Below are 15457 nucleotides of genomic sequence, written 5' to 3' on the forward strand. Positions count from 1 at the left end.
TAGTGAAGAAAACAAGTTCTGGAAAATTAGGGATTTTGTGAACAATGAAAATTTTTTTTTTTAACAGTGATTTTTGAAATTTTTTTTAATAAATAAATAAATATATAAAAGAAAGAACAAAAGAAAATCTTTTTTTTTGTTTTTTTAAAAAAATAAAAAAATAGAAAATAAAATAAAATAAAATATTTTTTTAGTGATGAATCACTTGAGACACTAAAAATTTCAGAAGTACTTTTCTAATAAGCACGTGGGCACGCCTTAAAACTATTTTACTTTAAAAATCACAGAAGTACTTATTAGTTAAGACGTGGGCACGCCTTATCAAAAATTTTCTTCTGACCAAAATAAGCAAACACATTATTTAAAAAAAAATTCTAAATCAAAATTAAAAGAAGATATGAAAAAAAAACCAAAATAAATAAATCATTTGGGTTGCCTCCCAAAAAGTGCCTTTGTTTTATATCTTTGGCTAGACACATTTATGCATCAATCTCCATAATTGGGACTCTCGAGAGCCACATCCTCCACAATATTCACCGAAAAACCTTCATAAAAAGGTTTTAAGCGATGACTATTAACCTTAAAAACTTTGTCAGAGGTCAAACTCCGAATCTCAACTGCACCATGAGGAAAAACATTAGTAACAATAAAAGGTCCAACCCAACAAGAACGTAATTTACCTGGAAAAAGTTTAAGTTTAGAATGAAAAAGAAGAACTTTTTCACCAACAGAGAACTCCTTTCTCAAAATCATTCTATCATGAAATGTCTTCGTTTTTTTCTTGTAACAAACTTCCTGCACTATATGGTTAATAACATCCACAGAAAATACCGAATGTTCCTCACTAGGATATTTCATGGCATCATTCATATTGAATTCTATAACCTCTCCATCAAACTCCACAGTGAGAGTCCCTTTATGTACATCCATTTTAGTCCTAGCAGTCTTAAGAAAAGGTCTTCCTAGCAAAATTGGGACAGAATTAGAAGAGTTATCATCTTCCATATTAAGTACATAAAAATCAGCAGGAAAAACCAACTCATTAACTTGTACTAAGACATCTTCTAATACCCCATCAGGATATGCATTAGACCTATCAGCTAGTTGAATTATCACACCGGTTTCTTTTAATGGACCAATATTCAAAGATGAATAAATGGAACGAGGCATGACATTAATAGAAGCTCCTAGATCTAACAAAGCCTTTTCAATTCTAACACTACCAATTTTACAAGGGATAGTAAACATACCTGGATCCTCGCACTTAGGAGGTAGTTTCTTTTGAAGAACTGCTGAAACATTCTCCCCCATGTGAACTTTTTCATATCCTCTTAATTTTCTCTTGGAGGTGCACAATTCCTTAAGGACTTTAGCATATCGAGGTATTTGTTTTATAGCATCTAATAAAGGAATATTTACCTCAACCTTGCAAAATGTCTCAAGGATGTCTTTCTCTTATTCCTCCTTCTTGGATTTTGCAAACCGGCTTGGAAAATGAGGAGGTATCACAATAGGTGGGGGTTTTGCTTTGGTGGGTTGTGCATCTTGAGATTGAGGCATCAATTCATTCTTCTCAAGCTCATCTTCTACATGCTTTGTCACTTTCTTACTAGGCTCTTGCAACTCCATCCCACTTCTAAGGATGACAGCACTAACGTTTTGCTTTGGATTCACCTCAGATTGTGAAGGCAATCTCCCTAATACTTGAGACTCCAGACGGCTCACTGTAGTCGCCAATTGACTCATTTGGTTCTCCAAGTTCTGAATACTTGTTGTAGTTGCCTGCTGAAATTGTTGAGTGTTAGTCGCAAGTGATTTAACAATTTCTTCAAGAGATATACCTAACTTGGAGGTTGACTGTGGAGGTGCTGGTTGTCTTGGTGGATACTGTTGTGGGAATCCTGATGGCCTAACTCCATAGCTAAAGTTGGGATGATCCTTCCATCCTGGATTGTATGTTTGTGCATAAGGATCATACCTCCTTTGAGGCATGCTTGAAAATCCTCCAACTGCATTGGCTTGTTCAACGGGTTCTTCTTGAAGTGGAGGACACATATCGGTTGAATGACCCATATTGTAACAAATGCCACAAGTCTTCACCTGTTGCACATTACCTACAACAAACTTTTCCACAAGAGAAGTAAGTTTATCTAAACGTTGTTCAACAGAAGAAATATTTACCTCATTCACCGTTCTTGAAGTGGCATCTTGTCTGCTGCCAAATTGTTGTGCATTGGCAGCCATATTTGATATCAGCTCCCTTGCTTGAGTAGGGGTCTTGTTCACCAACACGCCTCCACTAGCAGCATCTATCATACTCCTATCCATCAATGACAGTCCTTCGTAAAAATATTGAATAAGAAGTTGATCAGAAATCTGATACTGAGGACAGCTAGCACACAATTGTTTAAATCGCTCCCAATACTCATACAAAGTCTCCCCAGGAAGTTGTCTGATCCCACAAATGTCTTTTCTGATGTTAGCAGCTCTTGAAGCAGGAAAGTACTTCTCGAGGAACTGCTTCTTCAAACCATTCCACGTTGTAATCGATCCAGGAGGCAAGTAGTACAACCAATCTTTAGCTAACCCATCTAAAGAGAACGAAAAAGCACGCAGCTTAATCTGCTCTTCAGTCACGCCTTGTGGTCTCATACTTGAACACACAACATGAAACTCCTTAAGATGTTTATGAGGATCTTCACCTGCAAAACCATGAAACTTGGGTAATAAATGAATAAGACCAGACTTTAATTCAAAATTTACCTCCAAATCTACATATTGAATGCAGAGTGGTTGCTGATTCAAGTCTAGTTTAGCTAACTCTCTAAGAGTTCTTTCTACAGGTGCAGGTCTATCCATCACTTGTTCTTCTGAATCGCTAGATGATTCAACTAAATCAGGTACTGTATCTGTTTCAGAAAGCAAAGGCGACGAGGATCGTTGCTTAGCTCGCTTCGTCTACTGTCTCAGCTGGCGAGCTGTCTTCTCAATTTCAGGATCAAACGAAAGTGTACCTGTACGAGAAGAACGAACCATACACCAAGTAAAACGTAAAAAGGATTAAATAAATTACACCAATCCCCGGCAACGGCGCCAAAATTTGATGGGTGTCGAAGCCAACAAAAATAAATTCCTACTCTAAATAAATTGTGTATAGTGATTGAGCAGGGTCGTGTCCATAGAGATCGGTAATTATTTAAATCCTTTTGAAACGTAAAACGTAAAATAGGGGAATTGTTGACAATAATAAAAATCAAATTAAAAATAACAAGAATGCAAATTAAAGTTGTAATTCAAATTGGAGAAAGCTCTGGTTGAAGGAATTAACTCAGCTTGATTCGACTATTGATCATTGATTCAAATATAGATTATTATTACTCATGAATAGACCGGTTATAGCTACTGAGACCCTCTAATAGCCAATCTCTCCTTAACTAGTCGATAACCAAGGTACGACCGTTGGTTATTTCCCTAATCAATAGACAACCCTAGATACGATCATAGAATTTAATAAATTGACAGCCTGAAAAACCAGAGAGACCCAAATCCTAATCAACACATATGATGATTCATTTAAATTAGATTGTTTATTCTCACAACACAACTCTCTGCTATGTTATTTGTCACAAACATTAAATTCTTCATACGATGAATCCTTTAATTGACAATAGATTAAGTTGATAATTAAATAGTGGCCAATTACCTAATTAACAAACATAATCATGAAAATAATTCAGAGAATAAACAAATACCCAAAAAGCAATAAAACAATTAAAGCCCAAGAAAGATCTCACAGTAGTGATGAATCAAAGCTTCATTATCCTTCAACCAGAAAAATAGGTTTAGTTCTTCATAGAGAGAAGAGAAAAATTAAGATCTAGGGTTTCTTTCTTTTTCTCCAATCCAAATGCCCTCTTTTTCACAATAGATTCCTCCCTTAAATACTCTCTCTCTCTTCTCTTTTAGAATTCTATTTAAAATAAAATCCTAATATCTGAAATATTAAATTCGTAATTACAAAAATAACCAAAAATACAAAACACGTTAAACTAAAACTGCAAGTCCGCAGTTGACAGCACGCGCCCACGCCTTATCAACAAAGTTCTTCTGACGCTCATAATTTCTCCAAGAGAACAATCATCCTTAAACATCATCTTATAGCTCAATTTTATCATCAATCAATAGAATTGCACCTACAAAAGTAAAACACAAGTAAATCACTATTATTAAGTGCAAAACATTGATATTAAGGGAAGTAAATAATGCAAAACTAGTGCATAAATTACACTCTAACATAATGTATTAATATTAAATATGATGTGACGTAGCCGAAATAAGCGGCCTATTTCATGTGGGATATTGCTAGAGAAATTGTTTTGTTGAAGGTTGATAAGCCTAAGGAATGTCAAGTTTCCTATGTAAGGAGAAGCGGTTCCTGTCAGATTTTGGCCACTCAGATTCAATAATATGACTCTTTGATATTTGAGACTGCAAGTAACTCCAAGCCACTGGCAAAAGTTGACAGAATCATTCCATGTACTCAAAGCTCCGAATGGATCATCATCTACCTTGCTTTTGAAAGCAAGCAAAGCTTGTTTATCGGGTTCACTTTCAAGATTGGCACAATAGGAAAAAGAGAAGTGAAATGGGAAACTTAGAAGGATGAAAAGTAACACAGGGGTGTTTGAAATATTTGGTATTCAAGTTATACCAAGTGCAGTTCAAGTTCTTACATTAATCAAGTGAGCGGAATTTCTGTGCAGATGGGGCATATTTGGGAATTAAACTATAATGCATGAGATCGAATTAATTTTTGAGCCATACATCATTGGAAAGATATTTCTGTTAGCTTTTCAATGAATTTTACTAATCTAAATTTGGAGCTTTCTACATTAAGTTATGATCAGTTAAGTGCAGGCTATTCAGTTTTGAGTCTTAAGAATATTTCTGGACTTGGACTTTTTTTTAATGCTCTTTGTTGTGTTTTAAGTATACCAATGTTTTATTAATGTCTAGCTTTAATGTCAAAGTCAAGTCATTTGAAGGGTTTCTTTGTAGTATATCTATGATTGGAGGATTGTTCCAAGAAAGTTATTTAAGCTTATGCAGTTGTAACCAAAGCATAGAGATTAATTTTGGGGATTTGATGAACTTTGAGTTATTATCAAACTCTGTATCTCTTTGGTGGATTCCATTGAGTGGTGAGTATTTTAAGCCCTGTATCCTTAGCTTAATAACTTGAGGTGGTGAATTTTTTTTTTCTGTATCCTTTTATTGTTTGCTGTAGTGGTGAGCTTGTGATTTCTTGGGTATGTGACGTTATGTTTTCTCATCTATTGTGTCCGGTGTCAAATTTGGTATCAGAGCTTTGGGTTCTGAAAATTTATGGCTCAACGACGTCGGCGTAATATAAGAGTTGCAGAGCCTCCTGTTCGTGAGAGGGACTTGGGTGATATAGAAAGGGATGATCTCAGAAGACAAGTTGAACAACTTTAACAACGATTATAACACCTTGAAGGAACTCGAGAAGTTGCTCCTAATGGTAGTTAAGAAGAAGAAGGCTCAATCAATGACGGGGTAGATTATAATCCCTTCCATCAGGAACAAAGCTCCAGGCGTGGACGTCGGCACGGTTGACCGATGTATGTAAAAATCATATGTTTGCTCTCTCTTACTCTATCTCTATAACGCCCAAATTTCCCTTTCTTATTTTTTATTTTAATGGAATTTTTAAATGACATTATTGCCCTTATAAATAGAGATTATTTTGGGGTAATTTTCGAAAAAGGGTTTTTTCCCAAATTCAATAGGGTTTCTTAAGACTCTCTATAAATTCATATTTTTCCCCTTCCATAACCCTAAACCCATGACGTTTCTTCTTTGCTACTGCTCATTACGCTCTTACACAAATCCTAGAATCAAGCCTTTGTTTAGGAGAGAATCAAAGCGATTGGTAAGTTTACTCCCCTTATTTCCCACAAGATTTCCAATTACTTTATCTAGGGTTTATATTGACATGATTTTAAATTGTTATAGATCATAATGCGTGATTTAGAATGTGCTTAGGGTTTTGATTTATTATGAGTTTAGTTAATCAATCATTGACGTATTAAGCACACAAGATAATTCTGGACAGTATGAGTATCTCGAATTTAAACATATATTTTCTGAACGATTTTCTTCATGAAATTTATATTTCTGAAACTACACATGTAGGGCTTCTTGAATAAATTTTATTTTATTAAATTCGTCTTCGTTTTCAATTTTATATGTATTTTCGAATTAGAAACCACTGCACTGGAAAACTGTGATTCCAGAATTGTGATCGGATTCACAAGATTATTTGTACCACCAAATGAATTCGAAAAATTCTGAAATTTTATATGGAAGTTAATATATGTGTTTAGTATTCCCAATTTTAATTTTATAATTATCTGATTAGTATTTTATTTTATAAAAATCTCAGAATCCATTCTGTTTGGTTAAGGTACTATGAAAACAGTTTCGGATTGTTCAAGTAATAAATAGTTTTGAAAATGTTTTCGGTATTGGATCCTCTTGAACGTTTTACATGGGGTACTCATGGATGTCCAGAATAGTTATATAGAATATTATGTCATTCTGAATTTTAGATTAAGAGTTAAAATTCTGAGAATCAGACTTGTACGGGTATGAATTAGAAAATCAAATTCTTAGAAGGATTGATTTTTAATATTGCATGTGTAAAGGATTGATTTTTAATATCTCCAATCCCAGTTGGTTTAGTCAAAACTATCAGCGCTATGTCAAAATGCCACAGCCCTCCCATAAGCACCCTTTTCTTTTCTTCTTCAGATGCAAATTTGAAGAGAAAAATGTTATCCCCCAAGCTTTCAATTTTTACCTCCTTAATTGGTCTCCAAGCAATTTGCATTGCTGCCATCAAGCCCTCCCTGTTTATGCTTCGTGAAAGTAACACCTTACCCATTAAACGGTTTGCAGTTACTTCTTCACCTTTTATCTTCATTCTCCCCATGAATGTTACAATGTCTGCCTCTTCTACTTTTAAAACGACTGCCTACACTTGTGAATTAATTCCTCAGTATCCATAGTTTACAGTGTTTCCAGTAATAAATTGTCTCACCAACCTTCTAGGATCCGTATATAAATACAATACGTAGGAATTATCAGCCCAAATTTCATCGAAAAACTGTAAAGAAAATTGTAAGGAAGCACCCAACTAAACTTTGCTTCACGAAACTAAAGTGGCCACTTGTATTTGGGGAGAATGAGAGTAGTATTCCTGTCAATAGACAAAATGATTCCGAAAATCTCAATAATTTTTTGAAATGATCGCATAAAATCTTTAGGATTATCCTTCAGCAAAAGTGACCAAATTTTGTTTCATTTAGGCTTAAAAAAAAAAATCTGAAAGGTCATTTACGAAAACGATTGGTCATTATGACCAAGTAGTCAAACCATAAGAGTTATCTCACTGTGACCACATTTATTCAAACAATAATCACGGGCTGCTACAACCACTCCTTGACGTGAGAAATGCAACCAGATCAGGACCATGACTACAAGATTTCTGGTGTACATTACCATTGATTCGACTATTCAAAAATCAGCTAAGAATGAAATAAATCCTGAATTCTTTCTAATCTCTTCTTCGACCTCTGCAAACTTGAAAGCCAACAATCTTTTCATAAATCAAAAATTTTAAACCAAATTCTGTTAGCATCATCTACCACTCCCAGGCTTCAATGTTTCCAAATTTTCCATCACTTCTCATTGTTCTCATAGCTTTTTTCTTCTGCTTTCAAACTTCAGAAAGCCAAAACCTCTTGCCTAGGGGCTCTTCTCTATCTGTTGAAGATAATACAGGCGTGTTGACTTCCCCAGACAAAACATTCAGTTGTGGCTTCTATGGCCTCGGTGGAAATGCTTATTTGTTCTCAATCTGGTTCACGCACTCTAGAGACAGAACTGTTGTTTGGACAGCTAACCGTGACAGACCAGTCAACGGCCAGGGCTCCAGAGCTTCTCTGCGGAGAAATGGCGCCATGGTCATAACTGATGTTGATGGCAGAGTCATTTGGATGACTAACACAACCTCTACTGGTGCTGATCGAGCAGAGCTTCTGGATACTGGAAATCTTGTTCTCAAGGACAGACATGGTAAAATCCTATGGCAAAGCTTTGATTTTCCTACTGATACACTCCTTCCTAATCAAGTATTTAGAAAGAGCACTAAGCTGATTTCTGGAGTAGGAAATGGAACTTATGCGTCAGGGTATTTTAGTTTATATTTTGATAATGATAATGTATTGAGGTTGATGTATGATGGGCCTGAAATTTCAAGTGTGTACTGGCCAGATCCTGATCTTAATGTGTTCCAAAATGGAAGAACAAATTATAACAGTAGCAGAATAGCTGTTTTTGATGATTTTGGCAGTTTCTCATCAAGTGATGAGTTGAAATTCAGTGCTATAGACATGGGTTTCGGGATCAAAAGAAGGTTGACAATGGATTATGATGGAAACCTCAGGCTTTACAGTCTTAACAATGTGACAGGATTATGGATGATTTCTTGGCAAGCTCTTATGCGGACCTGTAAAGTGCATGGTGTCTGTGGTAAAAATGGGATTTGCACTTATAAGCCAGAGCCAAAGTGCTCATGTCCACCCGGGTATGAGGCAACTGAGCCGGGGGATTGGAGCAAAGGTTGCAAGCCTAAGTTTAATAGAACTGCTTTATCAAGCTTGACAGACGTGAAATTCATCAAGGTTCCAAAAGTAGATTTCTATGGTTTTGACCTCAACTTCAGTGAACATGTATCAAAAGAGGCTTGTATGAAATTGTGCTTGGATGACTTTCGGTGTTCAGGATTTAGCTATAGGCTGACAGGTGAAAGGGTTTGCTTTACAAAAAGTGAGCTGTTTAATGGCTACAAGGCTCCAAATTTTCCAGGAGACATGTATCTAAAATTGCCAGTGACAGTGGAGGCATTAGAACCAGCTATTTTAAATGGCACCAATCCTGCATGCCAGTCCAATAAATCTGATATATTGGTTGGATCTCCATCTATGTACTACAGAAATACTAAGAGAGTGAAATGGAGTTATTTTTACTGGTTTGCACTGGCAATTGGTGCAATAGAAGTTCTCTTCATTGTTTCAGGTTGGTGGCTGCTCTTTAGAAGACAAGGTATACCATCCTCTCTGGAAGACGGATATCGAGCATTATCAAGTCAATTCAGGAGATTTAGTTATGCTGAACTCAAAAAAGCAACAAACAGTTTCAAGGAAGAGCTTGGCAAAGGGGGCTCGGGGGCTGTGTATAAGGGCGTTTTGGCCGATGAAAGGGCAGTGGCTGTGAAGAGACTAGGAGATTTACATCAAGGAGAAGAAGTGTTTTGGGCAGAAGTGAGTACAATTGGAAAAATCTATCACATGAACCTGGTGAGAATGTGGGGATTCTGTACAGAAGGCATACACAGACTCTTAGTTTATGAGTATGTTGAAAACCAATCGCTGGACAAGCATCTCTTCTCTTCATATTTTCTTAGATGGAAAGAGAGGTTTAAAGTTGCCTTGGGGACGGCTAAGGGTCTAGCTTATCTTCATCATGAGTGTCTGGAATGGGTTATCCACTGTGACGTGAAGCCTGAAAATATACTTCTAGATAGCGAATTTGAGCCTAAGATTGCTGACTTTGGTCTAGCCAAGTTGTCTCAGAGGGGCAGCAATAGTTCTCAATTCTCTCAGATTCGAGGAACAAAAGGTTACATGGCTCCAGAGTGGGCTTCAAATCTTCCCATCACTTCCAAAGTCGATGTCTTTAGTTATGGAGTTGTGATACTTGAAATGTTAAAAGGAATTCGGCTTTCAAACTGGGTTGTAGAAGATAGTGAAGGGCAAGAAGCAGAGCTGACAGGGTTCATCAGGGAAGTGAAAGAGAAAATTCTATGTGGAGAGGAAGCACGGATAGAGGAAATAATGGATCCAAGATTGAAAGGACACTTTAACAAGAACCAGGCTGCAACGTTGTTTCGAATTGGGATATCTTGTGTGGATGAAGATCGAAACAAAAGACCAACAATGGATTCAGTTGTCCAGACTCTGTTAGGATGTGAAGCTGAATCTGAAGTCCCAGTACAAACAATCCCTGATTGCGTCTAAGTTTTTTTTTTTTTTTTTTTCTAGCTATATATTCCGTATTTTCTGTGCTCTCACGACTAGGACACAATGTTTATTACGTAAAATCAACCGATGGTATTTGCACGCGTAATGTATGAATTAATAAGAGAATAAATAGTATGAGACTTCACTAGCATTCCTGATTCAAACATTTTTTTTTTTTTTGGTGGGGTATTGGATGATGAAATATCATCAACTGAAGAGATACATGTAGTTAATTGCCAAGTCCTCTTCCGCAGGCAATTTGTCTTTCTTGATACACTATAGATATGCAGCAAAACCCTGGAACTGTTGTCCATTGAATTTTTGAAATCCAAAAAAGGAGAGAAAATTTGTAGCAGAGTAACAAAATACAGAGGCAAAGGCAAATTGATCTTCTAAAAAATCTGCTTGCTTGTTGCTTGGTTTCGAAGGAGCCGGATTTTCAGTGAAGGAGCCGGATTTCACCATTCAGGTAGAGAGAAATTGACTGTCAACAGGGAGAGGTCATTGCAAAAATCTACTGTTGAAGATTTAAACAGTTCTTTCATAAATTAGTTGGTTAATAGATTTCGATCAATCACCAATTTATCAATTCAAATTATGGGTAATTTATCGTCAGCCCCCAATTGTTTCGACATTTAGTACTGCGCACCCACATTTTTCGACCATGTGCATCACGCCCCCATTTCCGTCAATCCACCGTTAACTTAACAGAAAAAAAGGGTAAAATGATAATTTTCTAAGAACAAACTCTTTTATCCTTCGTTGCTTTTTATTTTCTATGTTCTGTTTTTCTTTTCTTTTTTTCTTTCCTTCCTCTTCTTCTTCCCGTCTTTATTCCGTTCTTCTTCTTCTTCTTCCTTTTTCTTCTTCTTCTACTTTTTTCTTCTTACTCTCCTCCTTCTCCTTTTCTTTTTTCTTCTTCTTGTCTTTTACTGCTGCTGCCTGACGATGCTTCCCTTCCCTTGTAAGGGAACTTGAGGCACTCATGCTATGTCGAAGAGATTGCCCCAGCTTGATGAAGCCAAGGTCTTCCGAGCAGTAGGTTGAAGGTTGCCTTGATATCAAGCACGTGGAACTGCGTCATGAGACTAAGTGGACCGCGTCGTTGCTTGTTGGGTCAACTTGCCCCTGGCAGTCCTCTTGGAGTTGTCGTAGGCTCGTATCGACGCCGTAGACGGAGCGAGGAGAGATTCCTTCAATCCAAGAGTATGGAACAAAATGGCGCCCTGCGTGATCTGTCACCGCTCGAAACCATCGCCTCCACTGCTGCATGAAACCGCCGACGCCACCGCTTGAAACCGTCGCCGTCTCCGCCACCTCTATAATTTGATTTAGGGTTTGAAATCTTTAGATTTAGGATTTTTTATTTTTGGATTTTTTTTGTTAAATTTTCTTAGTTTGGGTCTTTTGTAATAGACTTTTACAATGAAATTTACAGCAAGTGTTTGGTATAATTAGATTAGGTTTCTTTATTATTGGAATTTTTCTGTAATCTGATGATGATTGTGTGTTTGATTTTCCATTTCCTTTTAGAATCATGCTGTCTCTCATTTTGAAGTTTCCTGGTTTTACAATTTTGTTATGATAATGAAATAAAAAAAAATCGTTTCAATTTAATTGTAAAAAAATCTAAAAATAAATATTGTTATAATAAATCTTTATTTCTTGATGTTAATTTTTAAGTTGTAGGGGGTATTTTAGTATTTATATATCAATTCAATTCAAAACAGGGGCAGAATTGTCTTTTAGGTTAATAGCAGCCTGAACCGTTAGAATTAACTGATTTTTTGACGGAAATGGGGGCGCAGTGCACATGGTCGAAAGATGTGGGTGCCCGATGCTAAATGTCGAAACAATTGGGGGCTGACGATAAATTACCCTCAAATTATAGATAAACTGAAGCCTCCAAATCTGAATAGAGAGACATGTGGCACTAATAAGAATGCGAAGCTGAATCTGAATTCCACATGACAAACAATCACTGATTGCATCTAAGCTCTGAGCTTATTTTTTGTGCTTTCATTACTTGAACAGTTTAAATTGTAAAATCAACTCATGGCATTTCCACATGTGATATTTGAATTACTAGCAGAATGCTTAGTATGTGCCTTCACTACTCAAAGTATTTATTCCTCGTCTAATTGTTTGATTGGTGTCCAAATTTCCGAATACTTGCACAAGAACAGCAACCGCTGGTCTCATTTTCGACATTTGTTATACCCTTTCAGAACAATTTAAAAGGCCTTGTTTGACAGACCGTAGCAATTTGTATCTAAAAGGCAGTCAATCACAAAAACGAGCTCACAGAGCTAATGGGATCTCATCATTAGCTTGGTTTCTCTATTAAATTAGAAGGAACAAAGTTCATTTTGTTGCATGACAGAAACCGTATAGCTACTTAGACTTCAATGATCAACATTTGGTAAAAGATTGATGTTGATCCTTATTCTTGGGAAATTTATATCTATTTTATAGATGTAGGCTAATTATTAAAAACCTAATTAATTAAACTAAATTATTTTCTGGAAATAATTTTCACATAGTTCAAAGAACAATCCCACCCCAGATATTAAGTAATTCACTGAGTATAAGAAGATTACAATCTATTAGTTTCTTACATAATTTCAAATTCCCTCTTACTGTTGCCACAACTTTAGTTGAATCTACTATACTACTTAATTAGCACCACTCGTCTTTTATCTACAACCTTAATGTGAAATCCATTCTTCTCCAAATAGACCAATCAATAAATGATGTCTAATAGTAGACTAAGATGAATACAAAACATGAAAATAAAAACTCCATGAATAGTTTTGACAAGTACAGTTCAAGCAATACTATTTAGTGATACTATTCACCCAATGCTGTGCATGCTCGCCAAAATTTTATTTCTCAGCTTGTGGCGGACTAATATTCAATGTGTAGAATACATCCTTTTTTATAGAAAATGGTGATACCAATAATCATAATAGAGTACATATTCCTTTTCAATTCTATTTTACTTTCAAAATAAAATCCGTGTCCTAAATAATCATCCTAAAATAAAATCCCTATATCCTAAAAATAAAAAAATAAACTAAGAAGTCTCCTAATTAACGTAGACTTCAATTAGAAAATTACAATTCAAAAGGTACAAATCCTAAATTGTCACAAGATGTCAACTTATAAAAGACTACAAGTCTTTCCCTTTGGTATCCTTGTGTTAAAAAGTTTTAACGAACACAGTCTTTAAAGCATATCATGGCGTTGGAGCAAAAATCTACACATAAATAAATTAAAGAACTAACCAAAACATAAACACTAGAGCACTTTAGTCCAAAATAAATAAACATGGCATGAATAAAAATTTACTATGTTTCAAGAAAACAAATTCGGTATTCTCCCTGAATCAAGTAATTCTCTTTTAAAAACAAATGGATTCCCCCTAAGGAATTACTACTCCCCCTTTTCTTTGCAAAAGAATCCAAAGGATAATTAAACAAAATAGCCTAAGGTTTAATGAGTAATGAATATACATGTCTGACTAAAATTAATGCTCAAATAATGATGATCATGCAAGAATATGCAAAATAAATGTTTTATATGTGAAATGCCTAAAACAAACTTTTAGTGCAATTAATGATACTTTTCTTTTACATATTAATCAACAGAATTAGACTTTAATCACTCAGAACTAATTAAAGATTAGAGAAATTTAAACTTTTGTGTGTATGTGAAAAGTAAATCATCCAAAACTCATTATCAAGTTTCTCAATATCAACAACTTTAGTATAAAAAAAAAAATAGAATGAACAAATCAAATTAACCTTGTGATCTTGATCTCGAATTAAAACTTATTGAAACAAGTAGGTAGTGTCTTTCTTTTTTTTCTCCTCTTTTGGGTTTGCTTTTGCTTTTGCCTTTTTTTTCATATTATTTTTTTTCATACCACCTCTTAAGGTAATCTTGTTTTCATGGTAGATTACCATATATCATATTTTGTGATATCAGACTTAGATTCTTTTTTTTTTTTTCCGAACCACGAGATGGTCCTGAGTGGACCCCAACTGTGGGAGGCACCTTCAAGCTCGTACCATAACCCAGACTAATCTCCGCTCGCACCGGGTCGGCCCATAAGAGGTAAAGTGATGGTCAAAGTGGTGACTTCATACAAGAGTGAGGCTTAAACTCTGGACCTCTCTTAAGGAGTGAGAGTGCCGAACTTCTCACACCAACCAACTTTGGTTTTAGACTTAGATTCTCAGACAAGCATGTGCAAATAATGCAATAAATATGTCGTAAGATGCAATCTAACCTGCTAAATGCACTGCGATGCACGACTACACAACATAAATATCTAAAAAGGTTTTCTTTAGAAATCTTTTAAATTCATTCGGAATAACTGATGGTTGCTGCTTGCATGTGTGTCATACGTGCTTAGTTTAGATGCTCTTAGTCTTGTGGAAAGCGTTGTGGATCGTAATTTTGGTGATGTCTCTTGAAAGCTCAATTCTGATCTTTGATATCGTTTCTTTTTCCTGAATAGATTAAGGCAGGTAAGCATCTAGAATATCCAGCTTGTGATTCTTGCAATTTTGGAAGCAAGCATTAAATATTTGCCATAAGCAGGTTGCCTGGCTATGGATGGAAGTCCAAGCGGAGAGACTACTGGATTGAGGAGTTCCAGGAACAAGCCTGGTACACCTGATACAGAAGATTGTCCTGGTGTTAACGCTCAAGGGCTGGAGGATATGTCCTCTCAGATTGAGAGGTAATTTCACGGGAATTTGAGCCTGCTAAGACATTTGTGAAGGTCATTGAACCTGGTATTGCCTTGGTTATTTGACAATTTTAAATGGATTGAAAACTATCTCATTCTCTCATTAGCATTGCTCCATGATTAATAATAGCCTGTAAGATCAATTGACTCCTATTCTCTGATAACAAATATTCTTTTTTAAGCCAGCAGCGAGTGATGATCTTCATAATAGTAAATTATATGTCATTATCTTTTCTGAGGTCTCATGCAGACGAAAATACTTAAGTCATAAACAAAGAGAATGATAGATTGTTAATGCACAGCTGATGCAAGATCAGATTCAATTGGACTCCAGGATGATTGGTAGATGAACAATCAATCAAGAGCCATCTCAAACTAATAAGATTAAACAAAGAAACAAGATCAAACACAACAATGAAAGAAAACCAGAAAATATGAACACTCAAGAACAGAGCACAAACACCAGAATTGACGATCAAGAAGAGAGGCTTACACTTTCTTTATTAGAGAATTTAACTCAAATTTACAGAGA

The 15457-nt window shown here is 35.8% G+C and overlaps 2 protein-coding genes across 2 annotated transcripts; one reads left to right on the plus strand and one right to left on the minus strand.

Annotated features, from left to right (window-relative positions):
- Positions 1-1455: 1455 nt before the first annotated feature.
- Positions 1456-7587, minus strand: LOC112097372. Its single transcript, XM_024182574.1, has 5 exons — positions 7459-7587; positions 6964-7057; positions 2182-2702; positions 1842-2100; positions 1456-1724 (listed from the first exon to the last, which is right to left on the minus strand). Exons 1-5 carry the CDS (start codon positions 7585-7587, stop codon positions 1456-1458), a joined length of 1272 nt encoding a protein of 423 aa, XP_024038342.1.
- Positions 7588-7745: 158 nt separating this feature from the next.
- Positions 7746-12151, plus strand: LOC18039422 (putative receptor protein kinase ZmPK1). Its single transcript, XM_024182422.1, has 3 exons — positions 7746-10105; positions 11564-11568; positions 12108-12151. Exons 1-3 carry the CDS (start codon positions 7746-7748, stop codon positions 12149-12151), a joined length of 2409 nt encoding a protein of 802 aa, XP_024038190.1.
- The last annotated feature ends 3306 nt before the right edge of the window (positions 12152-15457 follow it).

This window comes from Citrus clementina, unplaced genomic scaffold, assembly GCF_000493195.1.
Source record: "Citrus clementina cultivar Clemenules unplaced genomic scaffold, Citrus_clementina_v1.0 scaffold_6, whole genome shotgun sequence".
Lineage (NCBI taxonomy): Eukaryota > Viridiplantae > Streptophyta > Magnoliopsida > Sapindales > Rutaceae > Citrus > Citrus x clementina.